The following is a 25,093-nucleotide window of genomic DNA, read 5'->3' on the forward strand; positions in this document are numbered from 1 at the left end:
GTTATATAGAGTAAACCTTAAGGTGATTAAAGGAATGAGACATGAAGCATGGCCTTTGTCTGCTAATCAGCTGTTCCAGGCCTGTAAGCGCTCGAAGGATTTCCTGAGTCTGCTTAAACGTGATTAGCGTGAAGCTGCTGTAAAACAGAACACTCGTAAACTTGGATCAACACTAATGCAAACGTTAAACTTGAAGGGAGTGCTCTAGTTTGTTGAATCTCTTCTCTGTTGTAAACCTGCCACAGTCTCCAATACAGTGAAACACGGAAGAGGGTAGGTTTCTGGCAAATGTGCGTGAGCTAGTTGAATGAATGAGTTTAAGACTCTAATGTAGCAATTGTCTTTCCTTGCAGGCATGAGCCATGAGCCAAAGTCATCGTCCCTCAGTATGATCTCAGCCACTCAGAGGACTACAGCAACAGTCAACCCCCTAACACCGTCCTCACTGAATGGACCCGTTGTTACAAATGGGAGTCAGTCATCGCACGGGGCATCGAATTCTCGAGGCGTTCACACAGCCAGCTTTGCTGCCGCTCTCCGAAAACTGGCCAAACAAGCAGAAGACCCAAGAGGTATTCGCCAATAAGTATCAATCTGTCAAAAACGAACACTGACACACGTTTGCATATAGGTCTAAACACACATTGTGGCACAATGTGTTACCTGCACTTCCTGTTTATTTCTTTGCTGTTACTTAAACAGGAAAATTGAACACTTTCTTTAATTAGTGTCACAAGTAGGCTTACATTAACACTGCAATGAAGTTTTTAAAGTTTGTTTAGAAGTTTATTTATTAGTCACAAGTAAGGCTTACATTAACACTGCGATGAAGTTTTTAAAGTTTTTTAAAAAGTTTATTTATTAGGCACAAATAAGGCTTAGGTTAACACTTCAATGAAGTTGCTGTGAAATTCCCCCAGTTGCCACAGTCTGGCGCCTGTTTGGGTCAATGTACCTAACCTCCACATCTCCCCTGATCCCGCACTCTGGTGCCTGTTTGGTTACACTGAGGGAGAATTTAGCATGGCCAATGCACCTAACCAGCACATTTTTCAGACTGTGGGAAGAAACCAGAGCACCCAGAGGAAACCCACACAGACAGGGAGAGAACACGCACAGACGATGACCCCACCGGAAATCATACCCGGGTCTCTGACGCTGTGAGGCAGCAGTGCTAACCACAGTACCACGCGTGCCACACCTAAAGGGAAATATTAGGAATGGGATTTGCCTGATATCCTAATAATCAAACAGCAGATGTTTGGACAAGTTGAACGGTGGAGAATGGGAGGCGAGTAAAGAATGCGGAAAAAGGGTTGAACTGAGCAGGGTAACTGAGGTCGAGTTGGAGGCACGATATGGATGCTGATCATCTGCCTAATGTCAGCAACCATTGGCCTAAGGAACTGAATGAACTGCAGTTATTAGAGAGTTCAGAGGAACAAGAGGTGACCTTGTGGACTAACTGAGCGTGCTGAGAAATGGAGAAATAGCACAGGGGTGCTGTCACTTGAAATGTGGAGTTAAGTTGAGACAAGGTCTAGGCTTATCAAGGAGGAAAGAAGTGCTGAGAGGTCGTTTCCTCTTGTGGGAGAGCTGAGGACCAGAGGGCAGAATCTCAGAGTAAGGGGTCACCCATTTCAGACAGATGATGGGGAGTTTCTTCTCAGAGGGTAATGAATCTGTTGAATTCTTTACCTCAGAGGACATTTTAGAGGCTGGGTTGTTAAGTATGTTCAAGGCTTGATTCAAGGAATCAAGGATTGTGTGGGGATAAGGCAGGAAAGTAACGTTCAGCGTTATCAGATCGGTCATGATGTCATGGAATGACAGAGTGGACTCAATGGGCCAAATGGCCTACTTCTGTCCTACGTCTTATTGGGTTGTACAAGCTGAGGCAGTCAAAAAGCCGGCCTCAGTTTTGGGAAAGCAAAGATCGACACGTTGTCCTCAAACATCACTTAACAGGTGAGGATGGCAGCACATGAGAAAGGTGTGACCTGCGACAGAGAAAAGGTGTTTAGAATAATCCTAAAGTGGTTGTGGCTGAATGACTATGTAGCTAAGTGTTAAAAGCATTCCTAGATGTCCAACCCTTCTTTCACAATGCTGGCCTCTCAGCTGCTGGGACTGTGGCACTTCTATCTGTGGCCGTTTTCCACATTAAGAAGAATTGTCAAACGTTAGATTTCCCAGAAATGGGGCATTTCCCAGTTTTTCCGAGGACTATTTAACCCCTTAGGATGTTACATAAATTGGGTAGATCCTGTGATGGACATGTTGAACCCCACCCCCCCAACTCTGCCAATTCTTGCCCAACATTTTACTCACATCACTTTAAACATCCTTTATCTTTCTTTTATGTACTATCTGAAGCTGAAAAACACATAACTCATAGAATCATGGTGCTGGATTATATACTGAAGCCAGGCACCCTGCACTCAAGTGTAAGTGTGTGAGTGTCATCTCTGCTCAGCTGGATCAACATTCCACCCCCCCTCCACACCCCCCCAACCCAAAATTAATTTTTCAGCCAAAAGGCCTTTAATTGAAGTCAGACCCCCGCCCCTCTCCATGGGTACAGCCTGCCTCATACAGCTATTGGCCGGTTGGAGATTGGCAGCTCTGGTGTACAAGCACCACCATGGGAGTGAGGGTTCTGGCAACACTGCAGCTCAGTCAAGCAGGAGCCGTATAGAGATAGACACAGACATTTTGAAAGTTCAGGCACTCCCCTGTGAGAAGGACAGGGGTGCTTGTTGGGCAGGGCAGTGAAGGCGGGGGAGGGTGGATGGTGCTCTTGTGTATCTGTCCCGATAAGTGCAAGACAAAAATCTTCGGCAGCATGTTTCTTTATTTATCAGTGCTCAAGTTTCATGGCAATTTGTAAACCATCAAGTTTGCAAGTCCCCTGTAGAAGGGCAATCCTTTCCCTGTATCCTTAAAGTTATTCCTTCTTAAATATCCAATTCCAAGTATTTGGACACAAAATGCTGGAGAAACTCAGCAGGTCTGACAGCACCTGTGGAGAGAGAATAGAGCCAATGTTTCAAAACTGGATCAAGAGTCATGCAGACTCAAAGTTGGCTCTATTCTGTCTCCACAGATGCTGTTAGAACTGTTGAGTTTCTCTAACATTTTCCATCTTTGTTTTAGATTCCAGCATCCTCGGCATGTTACCCTCATCCAATAGTTGAATAAAAATTGTTTCACGGCTAATTAGTATGAAGAGTTAACTTATACTGAAATCTCCAATTATTTGGGTCTCATCCAAGCCAATATTGCTTCAGTGGGGTCTTTGCATTTTCAAACGGGTGCTAACATTTTAGCATCGGGACCACAAAATAATCAGCACAAATATTTTGAATGGAAGTCAGCAATAGATCAGTATATATTAGACAATGACAAATACCCAGACAATTATAGCAGACATTAAATATGTATGGATCAGTAAAGTTTGTTCATTGATTTCCTTTCTCAAATCCTCAGACCTTTTGGAATTGATGGATTCATTAGATGTTATCCTCTCTGGATTTTGGCATTAAAGCCCTGAAATTCTACCCTGCTTTTGCCCTCAGGTCCCCAAACATACACACTTTACATAGAAACAGAAAATAGGAGCAGGAGTATGCCATTTGGCCCTTTGAGCTTGCTCTGCTATTCATTATAATCATGGCTGATCATCCAAATCAATAGCTTGATCTCGCTTCCCCCCCTCCCCACTACCATATCCTTTGATCCCTTTAGCCCCAAGATCTATATCTAACACCTTCTTGAAAACCTACACTATTTTGGCTTCAACTGCTTTCAGTGGTCGAGAATTCCACAGGCTCAGCACTCTGCCACTCTGAGTGAAGGCATTTCTCCTCACCCCAGTCCTAAATGATCTCCCTCATTTCCTCAGACTGTGACCCCTAGTTCTAGACTCCCCATACCATTGGGAACATCCTTCCTGCATCTACCCTGTCTAGCCCTGTCAGAATTGTATAGATTTCTATAAGATTATTCTTCTAAACGCCAGCTAATACAATCCTAACTGACTCGTGTCAGTCCCGCCATCCCAGGGATCAAGCTGGTAAACCTTCGCTAAACTCCCTCCATAGCAAGAACATCCTTCCTCAGATAAGGTGACCAGAACTGTACATAACGAGTGGGATTTTCTAGCTGCGCTTGCCCCAAAACCAGAAAATCCTGCCTGAGGTCACTAGACCTTTGCATAGTCCGCCCCTTGCCCACTACGATTCCCATGGTGGGCGGGATGGGAAAATTCCTCCCAGTATTCCAGTTGTGATCACACCAATGCCCTGTATAATCAGCAGGACATCCCTGCTCCTGCACTCAAATCTTCTCACTATGAAGGCCAACATACCATTAGCCTTTTTTACTGCCTGCTGCATCTGCATGCTTATTTTCAGCAACTGGTATACGAGGACACTCAGGTGTCATTGCACATTTCCCTCTCTTGATCTGTAGCCATTCAGATAATCTATCTATCTATTTTTGGTCCCAAAGTGGATGACCTCCATAAAATTACAGTATACTGCATCTGCCATGCATTTGCCCACTCACTCGACTTGTCCAAATCGCACTGAAGAATCTCTGCATCCCCCGCAGAGCTCACCCTCCTACCCAGCTTTGTGTTACCTGCAAATTTGGAAATATTCCATTTTGTTCCTTCATCTAAATCAATAGTCTACATTGTGACTAGCCGGACGACTACCACAGGATTGTATATGTTGCATGATATTGGTAATGTGCTCATGTATAACATGCACGATGATGCCATGACTGTAAAACGCATCTTTGGGACCCAAGTTTCCGTAACAAGTCAATGAAGAAAATTCAGAGATCAAGAGATCGATTCAATCGACTCTTCCATAGATGAGTTAACAAGATGGTTTTGATAAGATTGGGTATCAGTGAAGTAGCCTTGGGTGTGGAAATGCATTTCTGTACTTGACTAACGTAAGTGAGCTTTCTGGTATCCGACCCAATAGCAAACCCTGAGAGGAAACAGAACCAAGATATATTGCTGTCAGAGGATCAGCATTTAGTTGTACTGTTGCTATTATACAAGCTTCTTTTAATCTGCATGATCCACTAAAACATACACTGGCCAGAACATTTAGACTCCCACTGAGCCCCATTAAAGTGGTGTCTGTGAACTGTGTAAATAAATGTGGGTCATCATTTACTTTGTCACTATTTTTAGATCCTTGGATATGTTCTTCTAATAATGCTCCAAGTAAAAACTAAATTATTACCAGTCTTCAAAACTCCTCAGATTTTTCAGGTTCTAGTTACCTTCTCCACCCCTCCAACATCCCGTCTCATTTTTTTTTAACGTGCAGTGATATTTATTTGAGTGCAAGGCCCCTTTAAATTTTTTAGATGTCATTCCAGGAGGTAACTTAGAGGGCAACTGACTTGTGCGCAGCTTGCAGAGGAACTTTGAGCTATACATGGCTGTGTAGCTTACAGGGAATATTGTCCCCCTATCTTACTCTGCTCCCAATTTTAGACTTTCAAAACTAAAGCCTGAATTGTTTTTTTTTAAAGGACAGTATGAGCCAACTCCATTGATACTTAATTACATACTAGGAGAAATCTCCAAGCTGGTGTCGACACAGACCCAGTCAATATGAAGGTCAAGGGTATATTGGTATCAATGGACACAACATCACAGGCAATGAATCTTCACTGGGGTTGGATGCAAGGCCCTGGTTGGATCTCACTAATTTTCCTGTGCTGTATTTTACATTCATACCAATTTATCACTACGTCAAACTGGTCCATTCTCTGGGTCAATTGCTCACCTCTCAAAGGAAACTGGTTAAATATCATGGCAGCTTTCTGCATTGTCTTATAAATCCTTGCACCCTTTCGGACTGTGGGAGTAACCAGAGCACCCAGGGAGAACATGCAGACTCTGCAAGACCTAAGCCAAGAATCAAACCCTTGTCCGTGGCGCTGTGAAGCAGCAGTACTAACCACTGTGCCACCATTTCCTCCGGGTGCTCTGCTTTCCTCCCACAGTCTGAAAGACCTGCTGGTTAGGTGCATTGGCCCTGCTACTTGGCCGTGCTAAAGCCTATCTGAGTGAAGTCAAACAGCCAACATCAGTGTAAGACTGCCAGCAATCTGAAGTGGTACGGCACATCTGTCAATGGATTTCACTGACTGAAACAAGACTTTGATGGCTGTCCCCGGAGATTGATAGGCGCTGATATTTTTCACACAATTTCAGCAGAACAAAAAGTTGTATTATTTTCCTGTCTTCCATAGGTGGGTTCCCTGTCACCACCCCTGCCTCCACGCGCCCCCCCCCCCCCCCCCCCACACACACACACACACACACACACACACACACACACACACACACACACACACAGCAACTCAGCACCTTCCCATAATGACACTGCTGAGATCAACAACTGGCCATGATGCTAATCACGGTGAATATCTGATATTTCATGGAAAATCAATGTTTTCATCCACATGAAATCTCGAAGATCAAATTTAGCCACTGACCAAAGCTAACAGGAATTCCGACGTGCATAAATAAAAAATCAGAGCTACCAACATGAACGAAAAGAGCAGATGGGAAGCAATTAAGTGCAGTTCGGATTCAGATAATCTGCATACAGAGGATAACGGAGCACTAATTGTGCTCCAGAACAACAGAGCTGTCTTTTGTCACATTTATGGAAAACATTACAGGGTTTTGCACTTAAGGCTGATGATCAAAGTTAATGATGTGCGCGTATTTAAAAACAATCCCTCATCCTGTGGCTGTTTCTTTAGGGGCTGGGTTTCTCATGGGTATTGCTCCCCATATTCATATCACTTTGGCCAACTAATCTGCAATAGGGGATGTTTTAAACATTGAATGCTCATGGTACAAACTGTGCGCTTGTGTGTAGAAGGCAAATATTTGATTTTGATTTGATTTATTATTGTCAGTGTATTGGGATGCAGTGAAAAGTATTGTTTCTTGTGCCCTATACAAACAATAAAGTACTTGTAGAGTACATAGGGCAGAGGGAAAGGAGAGAGTGCAGAATGTACTGTTACAGTCATAGCTAGTGTGCAGGGAAAGATCAACTTGATATAAGGTAGGTCCATTCAAAAGTCTGATGGTATCAACCACAGTGTGAATACACTGGCTGGCTAAATCCTGCTCCAAATAAAAGTCTTTAAGAAACACCAAGCGATTGGGCAGCTTAACTATTTAACTGCCTTTTATGTCTCCTCTATTGTATTCGCTTCTGCCAAAGCTCCATTTATTCCAGGCCAGTTATTTTCCAACTTCTGCACTAATACATTGTTTGACGCCAGTATTAGGGGCAAGCAGATTTATTAGTAACTTGATATATCGTGTTCCAGAATTACTCTCTCTCTCACCGTTTGAATCTCACTGTTAAAAGCCATAAATGCATTTGCCAGAACTCATGATTGTGCACTTCTTGCATTTCAGCAATCCACTGTAAAACTTACCAAGTGACTCCCTTTCTTTTAATGGTGCAATAAATCAGCAAGAGGTCATTTCTCATCCCAGCCTTGTAATTGTAGCTGACACAGATATGTGCTGCTCCATTGTAGAAAGCATAAAAACACAGCGCATTATTTATTCAAATACAGCATGCCTCACTGTAAGTCTGCTCATGTGTGAAAGCGTATAAATTTCTACAATATTGTCGCATAAATCATCCGCAGCTTGGTATCATGGGTGTGGTGAGTGTGCTGATAAAAACGCTGAAGAAAAGGAATATTCATTAAGGTTATTTTCTCTTCCCTTATTTCATCCATCATTATCCTGCACTGCGGAACATCTCCTTCTGAGGAGGCTGCGTGCGTAGTTTGCTCAGGCGCTGTACGTCTCACTACCAGAGTAGATGTGCGAGTTTCCTCACTCCCTCTCCTTACCCCAAAATAGAATCATACAGTGCAGAAGAGGCCCTTCGGCCCATTGAGTCTGCACTGGCACTTGTGAAACACCTGAACTCCCACCCAATCTAACCTAAGGGGGGGGCATGGTGGCACAGTGGTTAGCACCGCTGTCTCACAGCACCAGGAACCCGGGTTCGATTCGCAACTTGCGTCATTGTCTGTGTGGAATTTGCACGTTCTCCCCATTTTTACGTGGCTTTCCTCCGGGTGCTCCGGTTTCCTCCCACAGTCCAAAGATGTGTGGGTTAGGTTGATTGGTCGTGCTAAATTGACCCTAGTGTCAGAGGATTAGGAGAGTAAATATGTGGGGTTAGGGGAATAGGGCCTGGGTGGGATTGTGGTCTCGATAGACTGAATGGCCTCCTTCTGCACTGTAGGGATTCTAGAGACCAATAACTTTCAGAAAGATACTTGAATTTCCAGTGACCAACTGTAGGGATCACACAACAAGATTTTAAGTTTTACAAACTAAAAGTGGCTATATCTAAACATTGCCTGGTCGCTATATATACTCTAAATAGCAGAGGAAAAGTTGGTCTTTTAATTTTTAAAAGGACTGAAAATCCCCTGCCACGGTTACAGTATCCTTTAGGTCCTCCTAAACCAGTCCAAAGTTATTCTCAGCTCCCAATGACTTGCTTTCTTTCTTTCTTATTCCCATCTGAGTAAGTTCTTATCCCAGAACTGATTTTCATTGTGAAGGTCTCTTCCCTGCAGCTCAAGCTAGGCAAACCTTCAAGTCTCCTTTAAATCCTTATGAACCCAGGCCCTTCAGTTCAAGCATGAGCTCCCAGCTGCATATTATATGGTGGACAAAACATTCAGCCTTTTCTCTGCCTCAGGTACAGGACAGGCTGCTTGTGTCTCCTGTTCTGTCCTCCTTAGCTGGTTGTAGGCTGACTTGTCTCTGTGAGATTCAGAGATATCTTAGGAACCCTGTAACCTGGCACTTCAATGGGTTTCTATGACAAATTCCCCTTCAAAGATCACTTCAATGGCAATGACTCAAGATCAGCTTCTTCCCTGCTGCCATCAGACTTTTGAATGGGCCTACCTCACATTAAGTTGATCTGTCTCTACACCCTGGCTATGATTGTAACACTACATTCTGCGGTCTCTTCTTTCCTTCCCTATGAAGGGTATGCTTTGTCTGTATAGCACGCAGGAAACAGTACTTTTCACTGTATACCAATACATGAGACAACAATAAATCGAATTAAACTTCTTGCAACTTCTCAGCAGGTTTCTTGGCTTGGGTCTCTCTTGTCCCCATAGCAACCAAGCCAGCATGTCTGGTTGGGCCAAATTTGGAGCAGGTCACAGGACCTCGTTCATTCCTCAATTTTACCTTAAGTGAAAGAGACAGCCCAAAAATATAACAATCCGATAAACTTTGTATCTGTAACAACATGTATATGTTATTACATAAAAATAACCTGATGTAAGTAAATTAATCGTGTCAATAATGTATAATAGATGCTTGAAAGTGGGTTATAAAGGATTAGGGAGCTTCAATGAAGATACAAATCATAAGAATAAGTAACAAGCAGTTTATATAGTTGCATATTCCACTGTCCACATCTTTTCATAGAATCAGTGGAAGGAGACCATTTGGCCCATTAAGCCTACACCAACAATAATCCTACCCTGGCCTTATCCCCGTAATCTCACGTATTTACCCTACTAATCCCTCTGACACTAATGGACAATGTAGCATGGGCGACCAAACTAACCCGCACGTCTTTGGACAATGGAAAGAAACTGGAGCACCCGAAGGAAACCCACGCAGATATGGGGAGAATGTGCAGACTTCACACAGACAACCCACCGAGGCCGGAATCAAACCCGGGTCCCTGGAGCTGTGAAGCAGCAGTGCTAACCCACTGTGCCACCATGCCGCCCTTCTCTTTCATATCTTGAGGCATTTACAAGGTTCTTTGTTTTTTCAAGATAAAGGTTGACCTGCCAATGTCGACCCTTTTATCAGAACAGGAATATGAAAGACGAGCATGTAGTTACTATCATCCTCCTGTTTTCTCCCTATGTGTAGCCAAACCTTTGGTATAAATCCAGAATTTCCGAGTTTGTTTCAGATTCCCTGTACTTGCAGCTCTTTCTCTTGTTCATCTTTTAAGACCCACCCTGACTGTTGCCTTTGACTATATCAATATTATTTTTTATGGGATGCATTGCCAATAGTTGTGTTTATTTGTGAAGCTCAGAGTGTACTGCATTGCGACAAAACCAACCAACCATACAACAAGTGCCAGAGTGTCACAAGGTTATTCTGTACAAGGTGATGCTTTCCTTTGTCAGAACCTTGTTGGGGATATGCTTTGGAAGAAGATCGTGACTGAATCCCAATTTTGCTTCTTACTGTCAGTGAGAAGCAGCCCGCTTCTGTAAAACTCTTTGGATTTTAAATCTACAGCTTTATACATATAACAGGACTGCCCTCTGCTTCATTCTAAATGGGAAATTCTCCTTGATTGATTGAGGGCCTATAGACAGTGACAGGAACACCACTGGTGCAGCGCATGTACTATTCATCAAGGACCATCTGCTACCCTACTGCACTGCCACATAGGTCACTCTAACAATGACCTCCAGCTCACAAATACTGCTGTTTTATTCTATCAAATATGGCATGTTAAAAATTGAGCCAAGGTTGGGACCTCTGTGGTTTTATTGTGGAATAAGTAAGTGGAAACTGCATTAGAACAAAATGGAACAAAATCAAGACACTAAACCCTGCACATCACAAAATCGATATAAATGATTAATACATCATGGCTCATGCCTTCAGAGTAAAGAACCTTCTCCACCCCACCTACCCTACCCCCAAAAGAATAGGCTTTATATTTACCTATCCTTCAAATAAATGCTGCGTGACAGGGTGGAGAGCTGTAACACGCATGTTAAGTGAAGGCAGGAGTCAAGTGTTCATTGCGTGCTTTTAGTTGGTAGTCAAGCAAACAACAGACCAAAATGTTGGTATAACTGCTCCGTCACTCTGTTTGCAGATCATTTTATAATTGGGGTGGAATCTGGTGGAGATGAAGTTGGGGGGGAGGGGGTTTCAAAGCAGCATGTCACCTATTTTTGGAAAGGCCCACCATTTATTCCATTCGGGCACTGGACAGACCATGGGATCAAGTACCCTGGGAGAGGCGGGGCGGGGGGGGGCCATGGGATCAAATACCCTGGGGGAGGTGGGGCAGTGGGGTGGGGGGGGCAGTTGAAGCCTCCCCCACCTGGTTGAGAGCTGCCAAGCAATAAGGAGACAGGCTCTATTGATTGACAGTGTCACCAGGGAGACAGTCACTGCTGCTTGTACAGCAGCCACATGATACCTAGGATGGGCATTGGATTCCAGGCCAGTGATGTGAGTAATAGAAAAGAGTGTTTGCGGGTGGGGGTTGTGGGGAGGGGATGCCAGGAACGAGGGCAAGGCATTGACTCTCAGGCCCCTCCCTTCCTGATGCCAGATTCCTCCAACCCCGTTCCCTGAAGAGAGTTCCCTTGACTAGGCGTTGTGTTCCTATGACTGAGGGATCCACCTGGAGCTCACAAACAACCTTGTATAGGTTTAGTTGCTCCCCGTAGGGCGAGAGCCCTGCCCAATGCCAGGTTGGTGCCAGCAGTGAACAATGAGGCCCTTAAGTGGGCATTAGCTAACCACTTAAGGGCCTCAGTTAACGGGAAAACCATCCACAGGTCTTCCCGTGAGGGGCTTAATGGGGGTGGAGTTGAGAAGGTGGCAGGGTGCATACCCCACACCATCCTGCCTGATAAACACACCCAACCCCCCAATCACATTCCAATACCCATGTCCCATGTAGAAATAAACAATTTTTACTCCTATGATCTTTCTGAAAATGTATAAAGTCTGACGGTGGTAAAAGCAGAAACTAGTCGATCGAATGAGCATGTTTCTTTCAAACAAACCATATCAACATAGGTTTAACTGTCACTGACTCTTATTTATAAATTTTTAATGGGTGCAAGTGAGTTCCAGAAGAGATTTTTTTAAGTTCCAATGTTGAAAGGTCACACAGGTATTACTAAAAAAAATGCATTGATCCATATGATATCCGCGTGACTCTATTAAAAAGTGTTTAGACAGTTACATGAGTAAGATGGCTATCGAGGGATATGGGCCAAGTGCGGGCAATTGGGACTAGCTTAGTTGTTTTAAAAAAAAGGGCGGCATGGAGAAGTTGGGCTGAAGGGCCTGCTTCCATTCTGTAAACCTCTATAGCTCTATGTGCTGCATCTAATTTAAGGTTTTGGCCAATATGCTGAAGCAGAGAGAGGAGAAAGCAAGGATTGAATGATGTAGAAAACATAGAAACATGGAAAATAGAAGCAGGAGGAGGCCATTCAGGCCTGCCCGCCATTCATTATGATCATGGTTGTTCATCAAAATCAATATCCTGATCCCGCCTTCCCTGCTGCCCATATTCCTCGATCTCTTCAGCCCCAAGAATTATATCTAATTTTTTCTTGAAATCACACAATGTTTCTAGTAGAAAAAAGGAAAATGCTTAAGAAGGGATGTAGTGCGCTCATGACTGGAGAATCAGAGGTTGCGCCTGCCATCTGCAGTGCCCAGCTCTTTGCGAGTGACATTCGGGATCAGGTCTTGCAGCATTTTAAAAATGTCACGCAGTAGATTTTGAGAGCCACATTTCCACCGAGGTCTCCCTCTCGTCAGAGATGGGCAACAGGCTGAATAATTTATTTAAATGTATATAAATGTGAATTTGCATGTGTGTAGTGAGCCCTGAGCTCAATCATCTAGACTCGCCAGAGGAGGTTCTCTCCGACGAGGAAAACACCTGCTCCCCAGGAATGGGGAACAGTCGCGTTGGCCTCGCCTGTAAAATTGAAGGCCATTGAGCCCCCCCCCAGGGAGATTGATGTGGGCAGTACCAGCCTGGTATCTTGGCACTGCTAGCCTGATATCTTGGCATTGCGCATTGGGCAGTGGCGGGGCAGGGTCTATGGGGTGGGGCATAAAGGAGTAGAGCATGAACGGGGGGACATGAAGAGAGCAGCCCGACCAGGTGGGGAGTAGGGGGGGGTCGCTGCACACTCTGCAAATGCGATCGCATCAGGGGTGGGAGGGGACAATCAGTCTGGAAAGCAGGGGCTAGACGTCTGTGTATTGTGGAGCTCATGATCAGCCGCGGGTCCCCACAATTGTTGGGTGGGGGTAAGTTGGTTCAGGCTGGCTCCAGCAGCAGAGGCCTGACAGCTCTCCTCTGCCTGTCAGACCCTTGCTGTTGCAATTGGTCTGCACATGTGCAGTAGCTCCCTCTACAGGGTGAATTTAGCCCAGCCCTATGCCTGCAGCAGCTAGAAACAGTCAACACCATTTTTTCAATGACTAGATATGGAAAATTGGGCGTGAAAACTCACACAAAAAACGGCTGAGGAACTCTCCCATTTTCACGCTGGCTTAGAACCATTCTCGTAAACTTCCACCCTCTATATCTGAGCCCTGAAGTAAAAAATCAGCATAAGGTCAGACTTACTAACTCCCTTTAAATAGTGGATTCTTAAAAACACCGAATTTTGAAAGAGTAATTCGTTGTAGTAGCCGTGACCCTATAGCAAAATGATCATCGATTTCGTTCTTTGGGCCAAAATGCTTATCAAGAATTCCGTAGAGTTGAATATCAAGGCAGCATGGCGGCACAGTGGTTAACACTGTGGCCTCACAGCGCCAGGGGACGTAGGGTCAATTCGGCCTCTGGTGACAATCTGTGGAGCTTGCACGTTCTCCCGTGTCTGTTTGGGTTTTCTCCCAGTGCTCTGGTTTCTTCCCACATGAGAAGATGTGTGGTTTAGGTTGATTGGCCGTGCTAAATTGCCCCTTTGTGTTAGGGAGACTAGCAGAGTAAATGTATGGAGTTATGGGGATAGGGCCTGGGTGGGTTTGTTGTCAATGGGCTGAATGGCCTGCTTTTGCACAAAAGGGATTCTATGGTTGCTTCGATTTCCGTGTAACATATATTAGTGCATATGTCATTTTCCTGCCAGTTTTCTGACTTGCTGTTGATAATAGTCCTGAAAGAGGTGACAGTACATTGAAAAATGAAATTGAAGAAGGGTGACACAGTGATGCAGTGGTTAGCACTGCTACCTCACAGTGCCAGGGACCCAGATTCGATTCCAGCCTTAGGTGACTGTATGGAGTCTGCACATTCTCCCCATGTCTGCGTGGTTTTCCTCTGGGTGCTCTGGTTTCCTGCCACAGTCCAAAAGACATGCTAGTGAGGTGCATTGGCCATGCTAAATTCTCCCTCAGTGTGCCCAGACAGACACCAGAGTGTGACAACTAGGGGATTTTCACAGTAACTTAATTGCAGTGTTAATGTAAGTCTACTTGTGACACTAACAAATAAACTTTAAAAAAAAGTTTGCAAAACGCAACGGGAGGCTAGCTTAGCTCATCAGAGTTACTTAATAGAGTCAGAGCAAGAGGAGAACATGAATCAATCCATAAATACTACACTCAGTTTTTTTTCTGCCTGTAAATATGGAGATTAGACAATCCCCAACAAAACATCAATAAAAAGCACATTAGAAACTCAAAACGTTTGCTCTGTGTTCCCCAATTTAAATGTTCATCCAGGAAGTTCATCCTGAAATCAGATGAGGCGGATCTGAAATAACATTTCTCCAAATTCATTTTAATGTGTTTCTTTTACATTAATATCTGTGAAATATTGTTGGCAGAATTAAAATGAATTAAGAAGCTATCAGGTTTTGCAGACAATACTTACAGAAAAGTAACATTGTAACAGTTTCAAGCAATTATCCACATATCCACAGTATTTCTCCCTTTGCATTTCCTATAACTCTGAACCAAGTACCATGTTTTGATGCTTGTCTTTCTCCAGGGGTCATAGAATCCATAGAATGCCTACAGTGCAGAAGGAGGCCAATTGGCCCATCGAGTCTGCACCAACTCTCAGCATATTACCCAGGTCCACATCACCCTATCCCCGTATTTACCCCGCTAATCCCCCTAACCTGCACATCTTTGGGCGCTAAGGGGCAATTCAGTCTGGCTAATCCACCTAACTTGCACATCTTTGGGCACTAAGGGGCAATTCAATCTGGCTAATCCACCTAACTTGCACATCTTTGAACTGTGGGAGAAAACCAGAGCACCCGGATGAAACACGCGCGTACACACAAGCACACGCGCACATTGCAAACCCCACACAGACAGTCACTCAGTGCTGGAATCGAACCTGGGTCCCTAGCACTGTGAGACAGCAGTGCTAACCACTGCGCCACTGTTCTGCCCGCCTTCCTCTTCACCCCACCTAAGCAATAGTATAACTATTGTATTCCATAGTCATTCAACAAATCGAACAATTATCCAGTCATCCCACGCATAAAATACGAGAAGTGAATGATGGGGTCTTTCAGATTTTATATTGCATAACAATGTGCCATTTCTTCCAGATAAAGATAAACAGTCTTTTATTATTTGCTGCATTTTTGAATGTTTTCTCTTCAGTAGTAGCATTTAGGAAGGACGCCAAGTCTACTCTTAAGACCATGTTAGATCAGTGTTCTCCCAATATAGTAGCCACTAGTCAATTGTGGCTCATTGGAAATCCAGATGTTACTTTCTGATTTTATGTAAAAATAAATAATAGATACTGCTGTTGGGATGTGTGTGATTCCAGTACTCATATTTGCATGACACATGAACTTTAACCTTTGTGTGTTCATTGATAAGATGGTGAGATGAAACGTAGAATTTGTTTCAAAGTTTTAAGTTTTATTTCTTAGTGTCGCAAGTAGGCTTATATTAAGAGAAGTTACTGTGAAAATCCCCTAGTCGCCACACACCCTGTTCGGGTACACTGAGCGAGAATTTAGCATGGCCAATGCACCTAACCATACATCTTTCGGACTGTAGAAGGAAACCGGGGCATCCGGAGGAAACCCACGCAGACAAAGGGAGATCGTGTAGACTCCGCACAGACGGTGACCCAAGCCGGGAATCGAATCTGGGTCCCCCGCACTGTGAGGCAGCAGTGCTAATCACTGTGGCACCATGCCCTGAAAGGGTTATTAGATCATTCTTTACACCCTTGTTTGTAGGATTGCTTGTTGAGTAAATATACTACTGTGAAGTATATTTGTCCTGTATGGTATGTCAGGCATTTTCTACTCAAATTAGCACATGTGGCTAAAATAGTATCACTGTAGCTACACCAGGGCTAGTCAGTAATTTGTATTGGCCAAGCCTGTGTTAGAGAAGGAATGCTATTTGGACTAGACTCGACACGATACAGTGTAAAGTATCTATTGCTCAAAAGAGGTCTCATTAAAGACCAGTTTGGACACGGTCAACCATGTTGGCATAGACAGGTGGTGAGGGGCGTGGAGTGGTGGTAGTGGTGGGAGTGGGGTTTGGCACATTCCAGGATCATTTCTGATGTGAATTTGACCATGCATTCATTATATTAGAGAGTGAGATCCAAGGGCACAGCCTCAGAGTAAAGTTCAGAACTGAGATAATGAAGAATTTCTTCAGCCAGATGGTGGTGAATCTGTGGAATTCATTGCCACAGAAGTCTGTGGAGGCCAGCTTAGTGAGTGTATTTAAGACAGAGCTAGGTAGGTTCTTAATTGATAAGGGGATCAAAGGTTATGGGGAAAAAGCGGGAGAAGCATATCAGCCATGATTGAATGGTGGAGCAGGTTCGAAAGGGTCAAATGGCCTAATTCTGCTCCTATATCTTTTGGTCTTATGGCGTATTAAAGAAAATGAACAAAAAAGTATTATGCTCTACTTTCTACACCCCGCCCTGGTGTTCAATAACTAAATTTAACAAAAACTTGGCTAGTTGCCGTCTGGACTGTGATATGAATCAGGATTTTTGATTTAAATTGAAAACACAACATATTAAAGCCTTCAGAAGAGGAGGGTTTTGACATTTGTACGTTAAAACCGCAATAAAACAGCAACTCGCACCTAATGTGCTGCAGGGCCCCCTTGGAAACCGTCATGGATGCAAGTTTTTTTTTGCCAACTCGTATTTTCCCCTCTCCAAAATGGGTGTCTGTAGGAAGTTTAAGAAGGGCAACTTAAAATTTTGTTCTGTCAAATGGCAGAAGACTTAGACCAGTAATCGGATTCCAAGTAACTCATGGATTAAAAAAAAGGACATAAAATCAGGCCCCACGTCTCCCCCACAAGTCAGGGTGGTTGAGTATACACCGGAATGTGCTTACACTGAGAGGCAGATTTATGCTTCAGAACTGGCGACAAAAACATTAGAAAGCACCTTTGACCTCTGGCACTAATCCCAGTCAGTCTGGCATGGATCCAGACAGCAGTCAGACACTGCAGTGAGCTGGAAAACATCATCGTGGACACGCTGCTCTGAATCTGGGTGCCTTCGATTTTTCACATTCACAAAGTCTGCTTTTGAGCCTGATTTATATAAACGTTGGGAAATGAAATTCAGTGGAACTCGTTGGCAACCAGCAAGCTTCTGTTGCCTCCCCCTGTCTACACAACAGGCTCAGAAAGACTTTGATCGAGTTAAACAAGTCGACATGTCCAAAGTATGTGCCGAGGATAACAAAAAAATACAATTTTTGACCTCTGGGTCATAACACTGTTTGAAGCTATGTGCTGCGGCGTATATTTGAACCCTGAACGCTTCCTTGCAAATTACACCCATTCTTTTTTTCAGGGATAACTTGCATTTAATGCCTTAGCTCTGAGTTCTTGATTTAATTCAACTGATTTCAAGATCAGGTTGGCACTCCTATTGAGCATGAGTTAGGAAATCTCAGGCCCACTGCCCATGATATTTGACCCATTAGCAGTGATACCTTTGTAATGCTGATCCCTCATCGAAAGATTCCCTGAAAGGTTGCCTGTGGCTAACAATACGAGAGTGCCTTGAAATTTCTGTCCCCGACCCAAATTTAATGTCCCTTTGTTGCACTGAATTGTTCAAAGCCTGCTGAATTCATAACTCTTCCTCTCAATTTGTAAGTGTATCACGCTGGGATAAAAATAGAAAATGCTGGAAATCCTCAGCAGGTCAGGAATCATCTGTGGAAAGAGCGAGAGAGAGTTAACCTTTCAGCCAATGACCTTGCCAACGATAGGTCATTGGCCTGAAGCACTTAACTGAATTTTTGCCACCCCAGAGGTTGCCGGAACTGAGGCAGGGGGCATTCAGGTTAAATAGCAGGTTAAACAGACAGTTAAATTTCCGTTTTTATTTCATATTTCCAGATTTTGTAGGTGTCCCTGGGTATCGGTTATATACATTCATCAACATTTGGGCTCGTTCTTTAAAGCAATTCGACCTCACAACTTCACACCGCATGTAACTAAGAATGGCACGGTGGTTAGCAGTGCTGTCTCACAGCACCAGGGACCCAGGTTCAATTCCAGCCTCGGGCACTGACTGTGGAGTTTGCACACTCTCCCCTGTGTCTAAGTGGGTTTCCGCCAGATGCTCCGGTTTCCTCCCACAGTCCAAGATGTGCGGATTAGGTTGATTGACCTTGATACGTTGCACCTAGTGTCAGGAGGGTTACAGGGTAAATGTGTGGGGCTACAGGACTAGGTCTGGGTGGGATTATGGTCAGTACAGACTCGATGGCTGAATGGCCTCCTTCTGCACTGTAGGGATCCTATGATTCATTTGTATACTCAAAAAGGCATTTCCATGGGTTGCACCTGAGTATTGCATTCAGATTGTAATTGTGAAAGGGTTGGGGGAGTTACGCTACTGGTTAAGGAGAATATTACAGCTGTACTCCGGGAGGACACCTCAGAGGGCTCATACAGCGAGGCAATATGGCTAGAGCTCAGGAATAGGAAAGGTGTTGTCACAATGTTGGGGGTTTACTTTAGGCCACCCAACTGCCAGCGGGAGTTAGCGGAACAGATATGTAGGCAAATTTTGACAAGGAGTAAAAGTAACAGGATTGTTGTGGTGGGAGATTTCAACTTCCCCTATATTGATTGGGATTCACTTAGTGCTAGGGGCATGGATGGGGCAGAGTTTGTAAGGAGCATTCAGGAGGGCTTCTTGAAACAGTATGTAGATATCCAACCAGGGAAGGGGCCATTATTGGACCTGGTGTTGGGGAATGAGCCAGGCCGGGTGATCGATGTTTCAGTAGGGGAGCAGTTCGGGAACAGTGATCACAATTCAATAAGTTTTAAGATACTGATGTGAGGAAGGGTGTCGAAGTTTGCAGGGTGACTTGGACAGGTTGCAGAGCTGGGCCGCGAGGTGGCGGATGGAGTTTAATGCGGAGAAGTGTGAGGTAATCCATTTCGGTAGGAATAACAGATGTGTTGAGTATAGGGCTAACGGGAGGACTTTGAATAGAGTGGAGGAGCAGAGGGATCTAGGTGTATGTGTACATAGATCCCTGAAAGTTGGGAATCAAGTAGATAAGGTTGTTAAGAAGGCATACGGTGTCTTGGCGTTTATTGGTAGGGGGATTGAATTTAGGAGTCGCAGAGTCATGTTGCAACTGTACACAACTCTGGTGCGGCCGCACTTGGAGTACTGTGTGCAGTTCTGGTCCCCACATTACAGGAAGGATGTGGAGGCTTTGGAGAGGGTGCAGAGGAGGTTTACCAGGATGTTGCCTGGTATGCAGGGGAGGTCCTATGAGGAGAGACTGAGGGATTTGGGGTTGTTTTCACTGGAAAGAAGGCGGCTAAGAGGGGATCTTATAGAAACATATAAGATGATTAGAGGTTTAGATAGGGTGGATGGTGATAGCCTGTTTCCTCGGATGGAGAAATCTAGCACGAGGGGGCATGGCTTTAAATTAAGGGGGGGTAGTTATAGGACGGATGTCAGGGGTTGGTTCTTTACCCAGAGGGTGGTGAGGGACTGGAATGCCCTGCCTGCTGCAGTTGTAAATGCGCCTAGTTTGGGGGCGTTTAAGAGATTGGTGGATAGGTTTATGGACGAAAAAGGAGTGGTTTAGATTAGTGGGTCAATGTTTTTTTTTTAAAAATAAGACTGGTCGGCGCAACATTGTGGGCTGAAGGGCCTGTTCCGCGCTGTAATGTTCTATGTTCTATGTTCTATGTTCTATAAAGACAAGTGTAGTCCTTAAGTTAAAGTGCTAAATTGGGGGGAAGTTAATTATAACAATATTAGGCAGAAACTGAATAATGTAGATTGGGGGCAGATGTTTGAGAGCAAATCAACATCTGGCATGTGTGAGACTTTCAAGTGTAAGTTGATAGGGATTCAGGACTGGCACATTTCTGGAAGGATGAAGGATAGGTATGGCAAGTTTTGGGAATCTTGGATAACGAGAGATATTGTGAGCCTAGTCAAAGAGGAAAAGGAGGCATTTGTCAAAGCTAGGAGACTAGGAACACACAAAGCAAGTGTAGAATACATGGAAAGTAGAAAGAAACTTAAGCAAGGAGTAAGGAGGGGTAAAAGGGGTCACAAAAAAGCATTGGTCAGCAGGATTAAGGAAAATCCCAAAGCTATTTATACATTTGTAAAGAGCAAGAGGGTAGCCAGGAAGAGGTTTGGCCCATTCAAGGACAAGGGAGAGGATCAATGCGTGGAGCCAGAGGAACTGGGCGAGGTATTAAATGAGTACTTTGCGTCAGTATTCACCAAAAAGAAGGAGTTGGTGGACGATGAGTCTGGGAAAGGATGTGTAGTTTGAGCCATGTTGAAATCAAAAAGAAGGAGGTATTGGGGTTCTTGAGAAACATTGTGGTAGACAAGTCCCCAGGCCTGATGGGATATACTCCAGAATACTGAGAGAGGCAAGGGAGGAAATTGCTGGGGCCTTGGGAGAAATCTTTGTATCCTCACTAGGTACAGGGGAGATCCCAGAGGATTGGAGGATAGCCAGTGTTGTTCCTTTATTTAAGAAGGATAGCAAGGATAATCTGAGTAATTACAGGCCGGTGAGCCTTACATCAGTGGTAGGGAAATTATTGGAGAGGATTCTTCAAGACAGGATTTATTCTCACTTGGAAATAAGTGGATGTATTAGTGAGAGGCAACATGGTTTTGTGAAAGGGAGGTCGTGTCTCACAAACTTGATTGAGTTTTTCGAGGAAGTGACAAAGATGATTGATGAGGATAGGGTAGTGGATGTTTCTACATGGACTTAGTAAGACCTTCGTCAAGGTCCCTCATGGCAGACTGGTGCAGAAGGTGAAATCGCATGGGATCAGAGGTGAGCTGGCAAGGTGGATGTAAAACTGGATTGGTCAAAAATAAGGTAGTAAGAAGTTTCACAACACCAGGTTAAAGTCCAACAGGTTAATTTGGTAGCAAAAGCCATTAGCTTTTGGAACGCTTGCTGCTCCTTCGTCAGGTGAGTGAGAGTTCTATTCACAAACAGGACATGTAAAGACACAACTCAATTTACAAAATAATAGTTGGTCAAAAAAGACAGAGGGTGTGTTTCTGAATGGAGGGCTGTGACAAGTGGCGTTCCTCAGGGATCAGTGCTGGGACCTTTGCTGTTTGTAATATATATATATAAATGATTTGGAGGAAAATGTAACTGGTTTGATTTGTAAGTTTGCGGACGACACAAAGGGCAGTGGATTTGCAGATAGCAATGAGGACCATTAGAGGATACAGCAGGATATATATCAGTTGGAGACTTGGGCAGAGAGATGGCAGATGGAGTTTAATCCGGACAAATGTGAGATAATGCAATTTGGAAATCTAATACAGATAGGAAATATACAGTAAATAGCAGAACCCTTAAGGATATTGATAGGCAAAGGGATCTGGATGTACAGGTACACAAGTCACTGAAAGTAGCAATGCAGGTGGAGAAGGTAGTCAAGAAGGCATACAGCATGCTTGCCTTCATTTGCCAGGGCATTGAGTTTAAAAATTGGCAAGTCATGTTGCAGCTTTATAGAACCTTAGCTAGGCTACACTTGGAATATAGTCCCACCTGGTTCTATTGAAGAAAGAAAATGGGCCTATTGAAAATGAAGATGTGTCTCCAAGAACATTTTGAGATTGAATCTGGAAGATCAATCTACAGGTGTTTCTTCCATGCACAGTTGTGGTGTCCCTGAATCCAGAGTTGCTTGTGGTCTCCATCCTGAACTCTGGGAGCAGCCCCAGGAATTGTTCAGGTGAATTCCAATTCCGCACATACCACATTGTTCAAGATGTATTCCAGAAATTTGCGCTGGCTTGAAGCCAATTTTTGTACTGCTTCCAAATTCTCACGCTCCCCCCCAAGTCGACCATTGAACCCATCAGGAGAATCATGGGAGAATTCTGCCCTAAATCTCTCACATCATAAAATGCTAAATTCAAACAAAGTATCATTGAACTGAAGATAAGAATACACCAGAAACAAAAATTAAATCTGTTAAGTGCCTATTAGGTTTGTAAGTAACCAAGAAACCATATCAATCCTCAATGGCATAATTTTTATTACAGCTTCTTAAAAGTGTCAATCATTCTTGGACTGATTGGCTAAATTGCTCCTTAGTGTCAGGGGGACTAGCTAGGGTAAATGCATGGGGTTATAAGGGTAGGGCCTGGATGGGATTGTGGTCAGTGCAGACTCGATGGGCCGAATGGTCTCCTTCTGCACAGTAGGATTCTATGATTCTCTAATGAGCTGAAGCCGTTATCAACTTCTGAAACCCAGCCATGCCTTCACAATGGCTACAGCTGTCATATCAAAAACTTCTGGCAACCTTGCCAGAAGTTGACAGATTGGATTATTTTCCCACTTTCATTTCAAAGCAAGAGTTCTTGTCAATCAATGGAAGGAAGCCAGTGCAGAGACCCTTTTCAGCTTTCAAAAGCAAGGATTTTTAACCACTGTCGGTCAGTTTAAATCACAGCACAAAATATGATAGAAGCTGGCAGGAAATTTGTTTACATTTCTAATGAATTATGGAACTTCCTTCAACAGAAAAGTAATGCACAACATCATCTTCACAATGGTAATCAATGTAAGATTCAATTCATCTTTGAAGGACAAAATGAATCACTATTAAAAACATATCTCTGTTACAATACAGCATTTAACAGCGGCAATTAAAAGTCTCAAAACATTTTAGACTGTTCAGAATATTCCCAACTTCCTCCAGGCTTCCTTCACTAGTGACAGACTCTCCAAGAGGGTTTCCAAAAATAACAGCAGCTCTCGAATATCATTTGTTGGAGGAAGTGCAGTTTTACTGTTGGGACCCTGACCTTGGAAGTGGTGCGCTTGCATTTTTCATCCAAGGTCTTCCTAATCTATCTATAGACCATTCTAAAATGGTATGGGGTCAGCAAAGCAGAAGAAAAGGTTTTCCTCCCAGCCAATAAAAAGTTCAGCATTTCATTACCCAATTCACACCTCCTTTGGACGATGAAAATCTGGCCATTACGTCAGTTTCTGAAATGGTATCAATTAGCACAATCTCACCAAGGAGCAAACGGATATTGTCGCACTGGTGCCAGAGAGTCATCTTCAAGCATGATCACTGCAATAACAAAGCGAAAGGTACTTAACTCTTCGCATTGCATATGCTAAGAATCCTTTATACTGACATTGAGCCACTGATGTGGGTATGACCTGGTGTTGTCAGACTTTTTACTGTGATTGAGCCACTGAAACAGTGCAATCATCCAGCCCTCCCCCAATCGAAGCATACTTATCGAAGCAAAACTTAAGTGCTTTGTTGTTAAAGAACAAGATCAGTACTATCAGGATAAAACAAGAATTGAAATATATCAGAATGTACAATGGTAAGCAGAAGAGGCAATGGCCTGGTTATTTTTTAATTTGATTTGATTTATTATTGTCACATTTATTAACATATAGTGAAAAGTATTGTTTCTTGCGCGCTATGCGGACAAAACATACCGTTTATAGAGAAGGAAACAAGAGAGTGTAAAATGTAGTGTTACAGTCATAGCTAGAATGTGGAGAAAAATCAAATTAATGCAAGATGAGTCCATTCAGAGGTCTGACAGCGCAGGGAAGAAGCTGTTCTTAAATAGGTTGGTACGTGACCTCAGACTTTTGTATCTTTTCCCAAAGGAAGAAGGTGGAAGAGAGAAGGTCTGGGGTGCGTGGGGTACTTAATTATGCTGGCTGCTTTGCCGAGGTGAAGTGTAGACAGAATCAATGAATGGGAGACTGATTTGCGTGATGGATTGGGTTACATTCATGACCTTGTAGTCTTGGGCAGAGCAGGAGCCATACCAAGCAGCCATACCGAGTATTATCACTAGACTATTAATCCAGAAACTCAGCCAATGTTCTGTGGACCCAAGTTTGAACCCCGCCAAGTCAGATGGTGGAATTTGCATTCAATAAAAAAATCTGGAATTAAAAGTCGAATGATGATCCATGAAAGCACCATTGGTTGTCAGAAAAACCCATCTGGTTTACTAATGTCCTTTAGGAAAGGAAATCTGCCATCCTTATCTGATCTGGCCTACATGTGACTCTCAACTGTCAACTGTCCTTGGGCAACTAGGGATAGGCAATCATGTCCCACAAATGAATAAAAAAAAAGTTGCCTTACTAATATGCCATCTTACATGGTGGGTGGACAAAATGGTCAGCCTTTTCTCTGCTTCAGGACTGGCTGACTATACTCCCTGCTCTCAGCTTCTTAGATAGCTGCAGACTGATTTGTCTCTGTGAGTTCCAGTGATATCTCAGGAATCCTGTAACCTGGTGCTTCATGGATTTCTATGGAGAATTCTCCCTCAAAGCTCATCTCTATATAACGTGAATCACATGGGTTTTATATCCAGGTAGAAATGCTATTTAGCTATCGTCTATAAAGCACTTTATTTCTTAATCATTTCACATTTAGGCAAGAGTGCGGGATTTTTGCTGTAAGTCTTAAAACATTTTGATAGTTGTTCACTACAGAGTCCTTGCGAACTTAGCACACACCTTGCAGCTCTATTGAGGAGCATGTATTACACAAATAGCTTCTCTGGCATAACCAGCAGGTATGTGAGTTACTGAGAGCAAATTGAAGCCCCAGTGCTTCTTGTCGCCAACTGAAACTGTTTCACTTTGTTTAGACAAAGGTCTAGGTGAGCTCATCCATGTAATGCCTAATGCTCGTATCGAAAGGACG

At 43.7% G+C, this 25,093-nt stretch overlaps 1 protein-coding gene across 3 annotated transcripts in view; it reads left to right on the forward strand.

Annotated features, from left to right (window-relative positions):
• Positions 1–25,093, forward strand: part of LOC145353071 (genetic suppressor element 1-like) — a 175,127-nt gene that overhangs the window by 69,732 nt on the left and 80,302 nt on the right. For 2 of the 3 annotated variants that reach the window (XM_080203417.1, XM_080203435.1), the window contains exon 2: positions 354–572. In XM_080203417.1, the coding sequence (XP_080059543.1) occupies positions 354–572 (219 nt within the window). Of the gene's footprint in view, positions 1–216; positions 274–353; positions 573–25,093 lie in introns of those variants that run through there. The other variant, XM_080203425.1, reaches the window with a different exon arrangement.

This window comes from Carcharhinus amblyrhynchos, chromosome 2 (genome assembly GCF_965287045.1).
Source record: "Carcharhinus amblyrhynchos chromosome 2, sCarAmb.v2.hapA, whole genome shotgun sequence".
In the NCBI taxonomy this organism is placed as follows: Eukaryota; Metazoa; Chordata; class Chondrichthyes; order Carcharhiniformes; family Carcharhinidae; genus Carcharhinus; species Carcharhinus amblyrhynchos.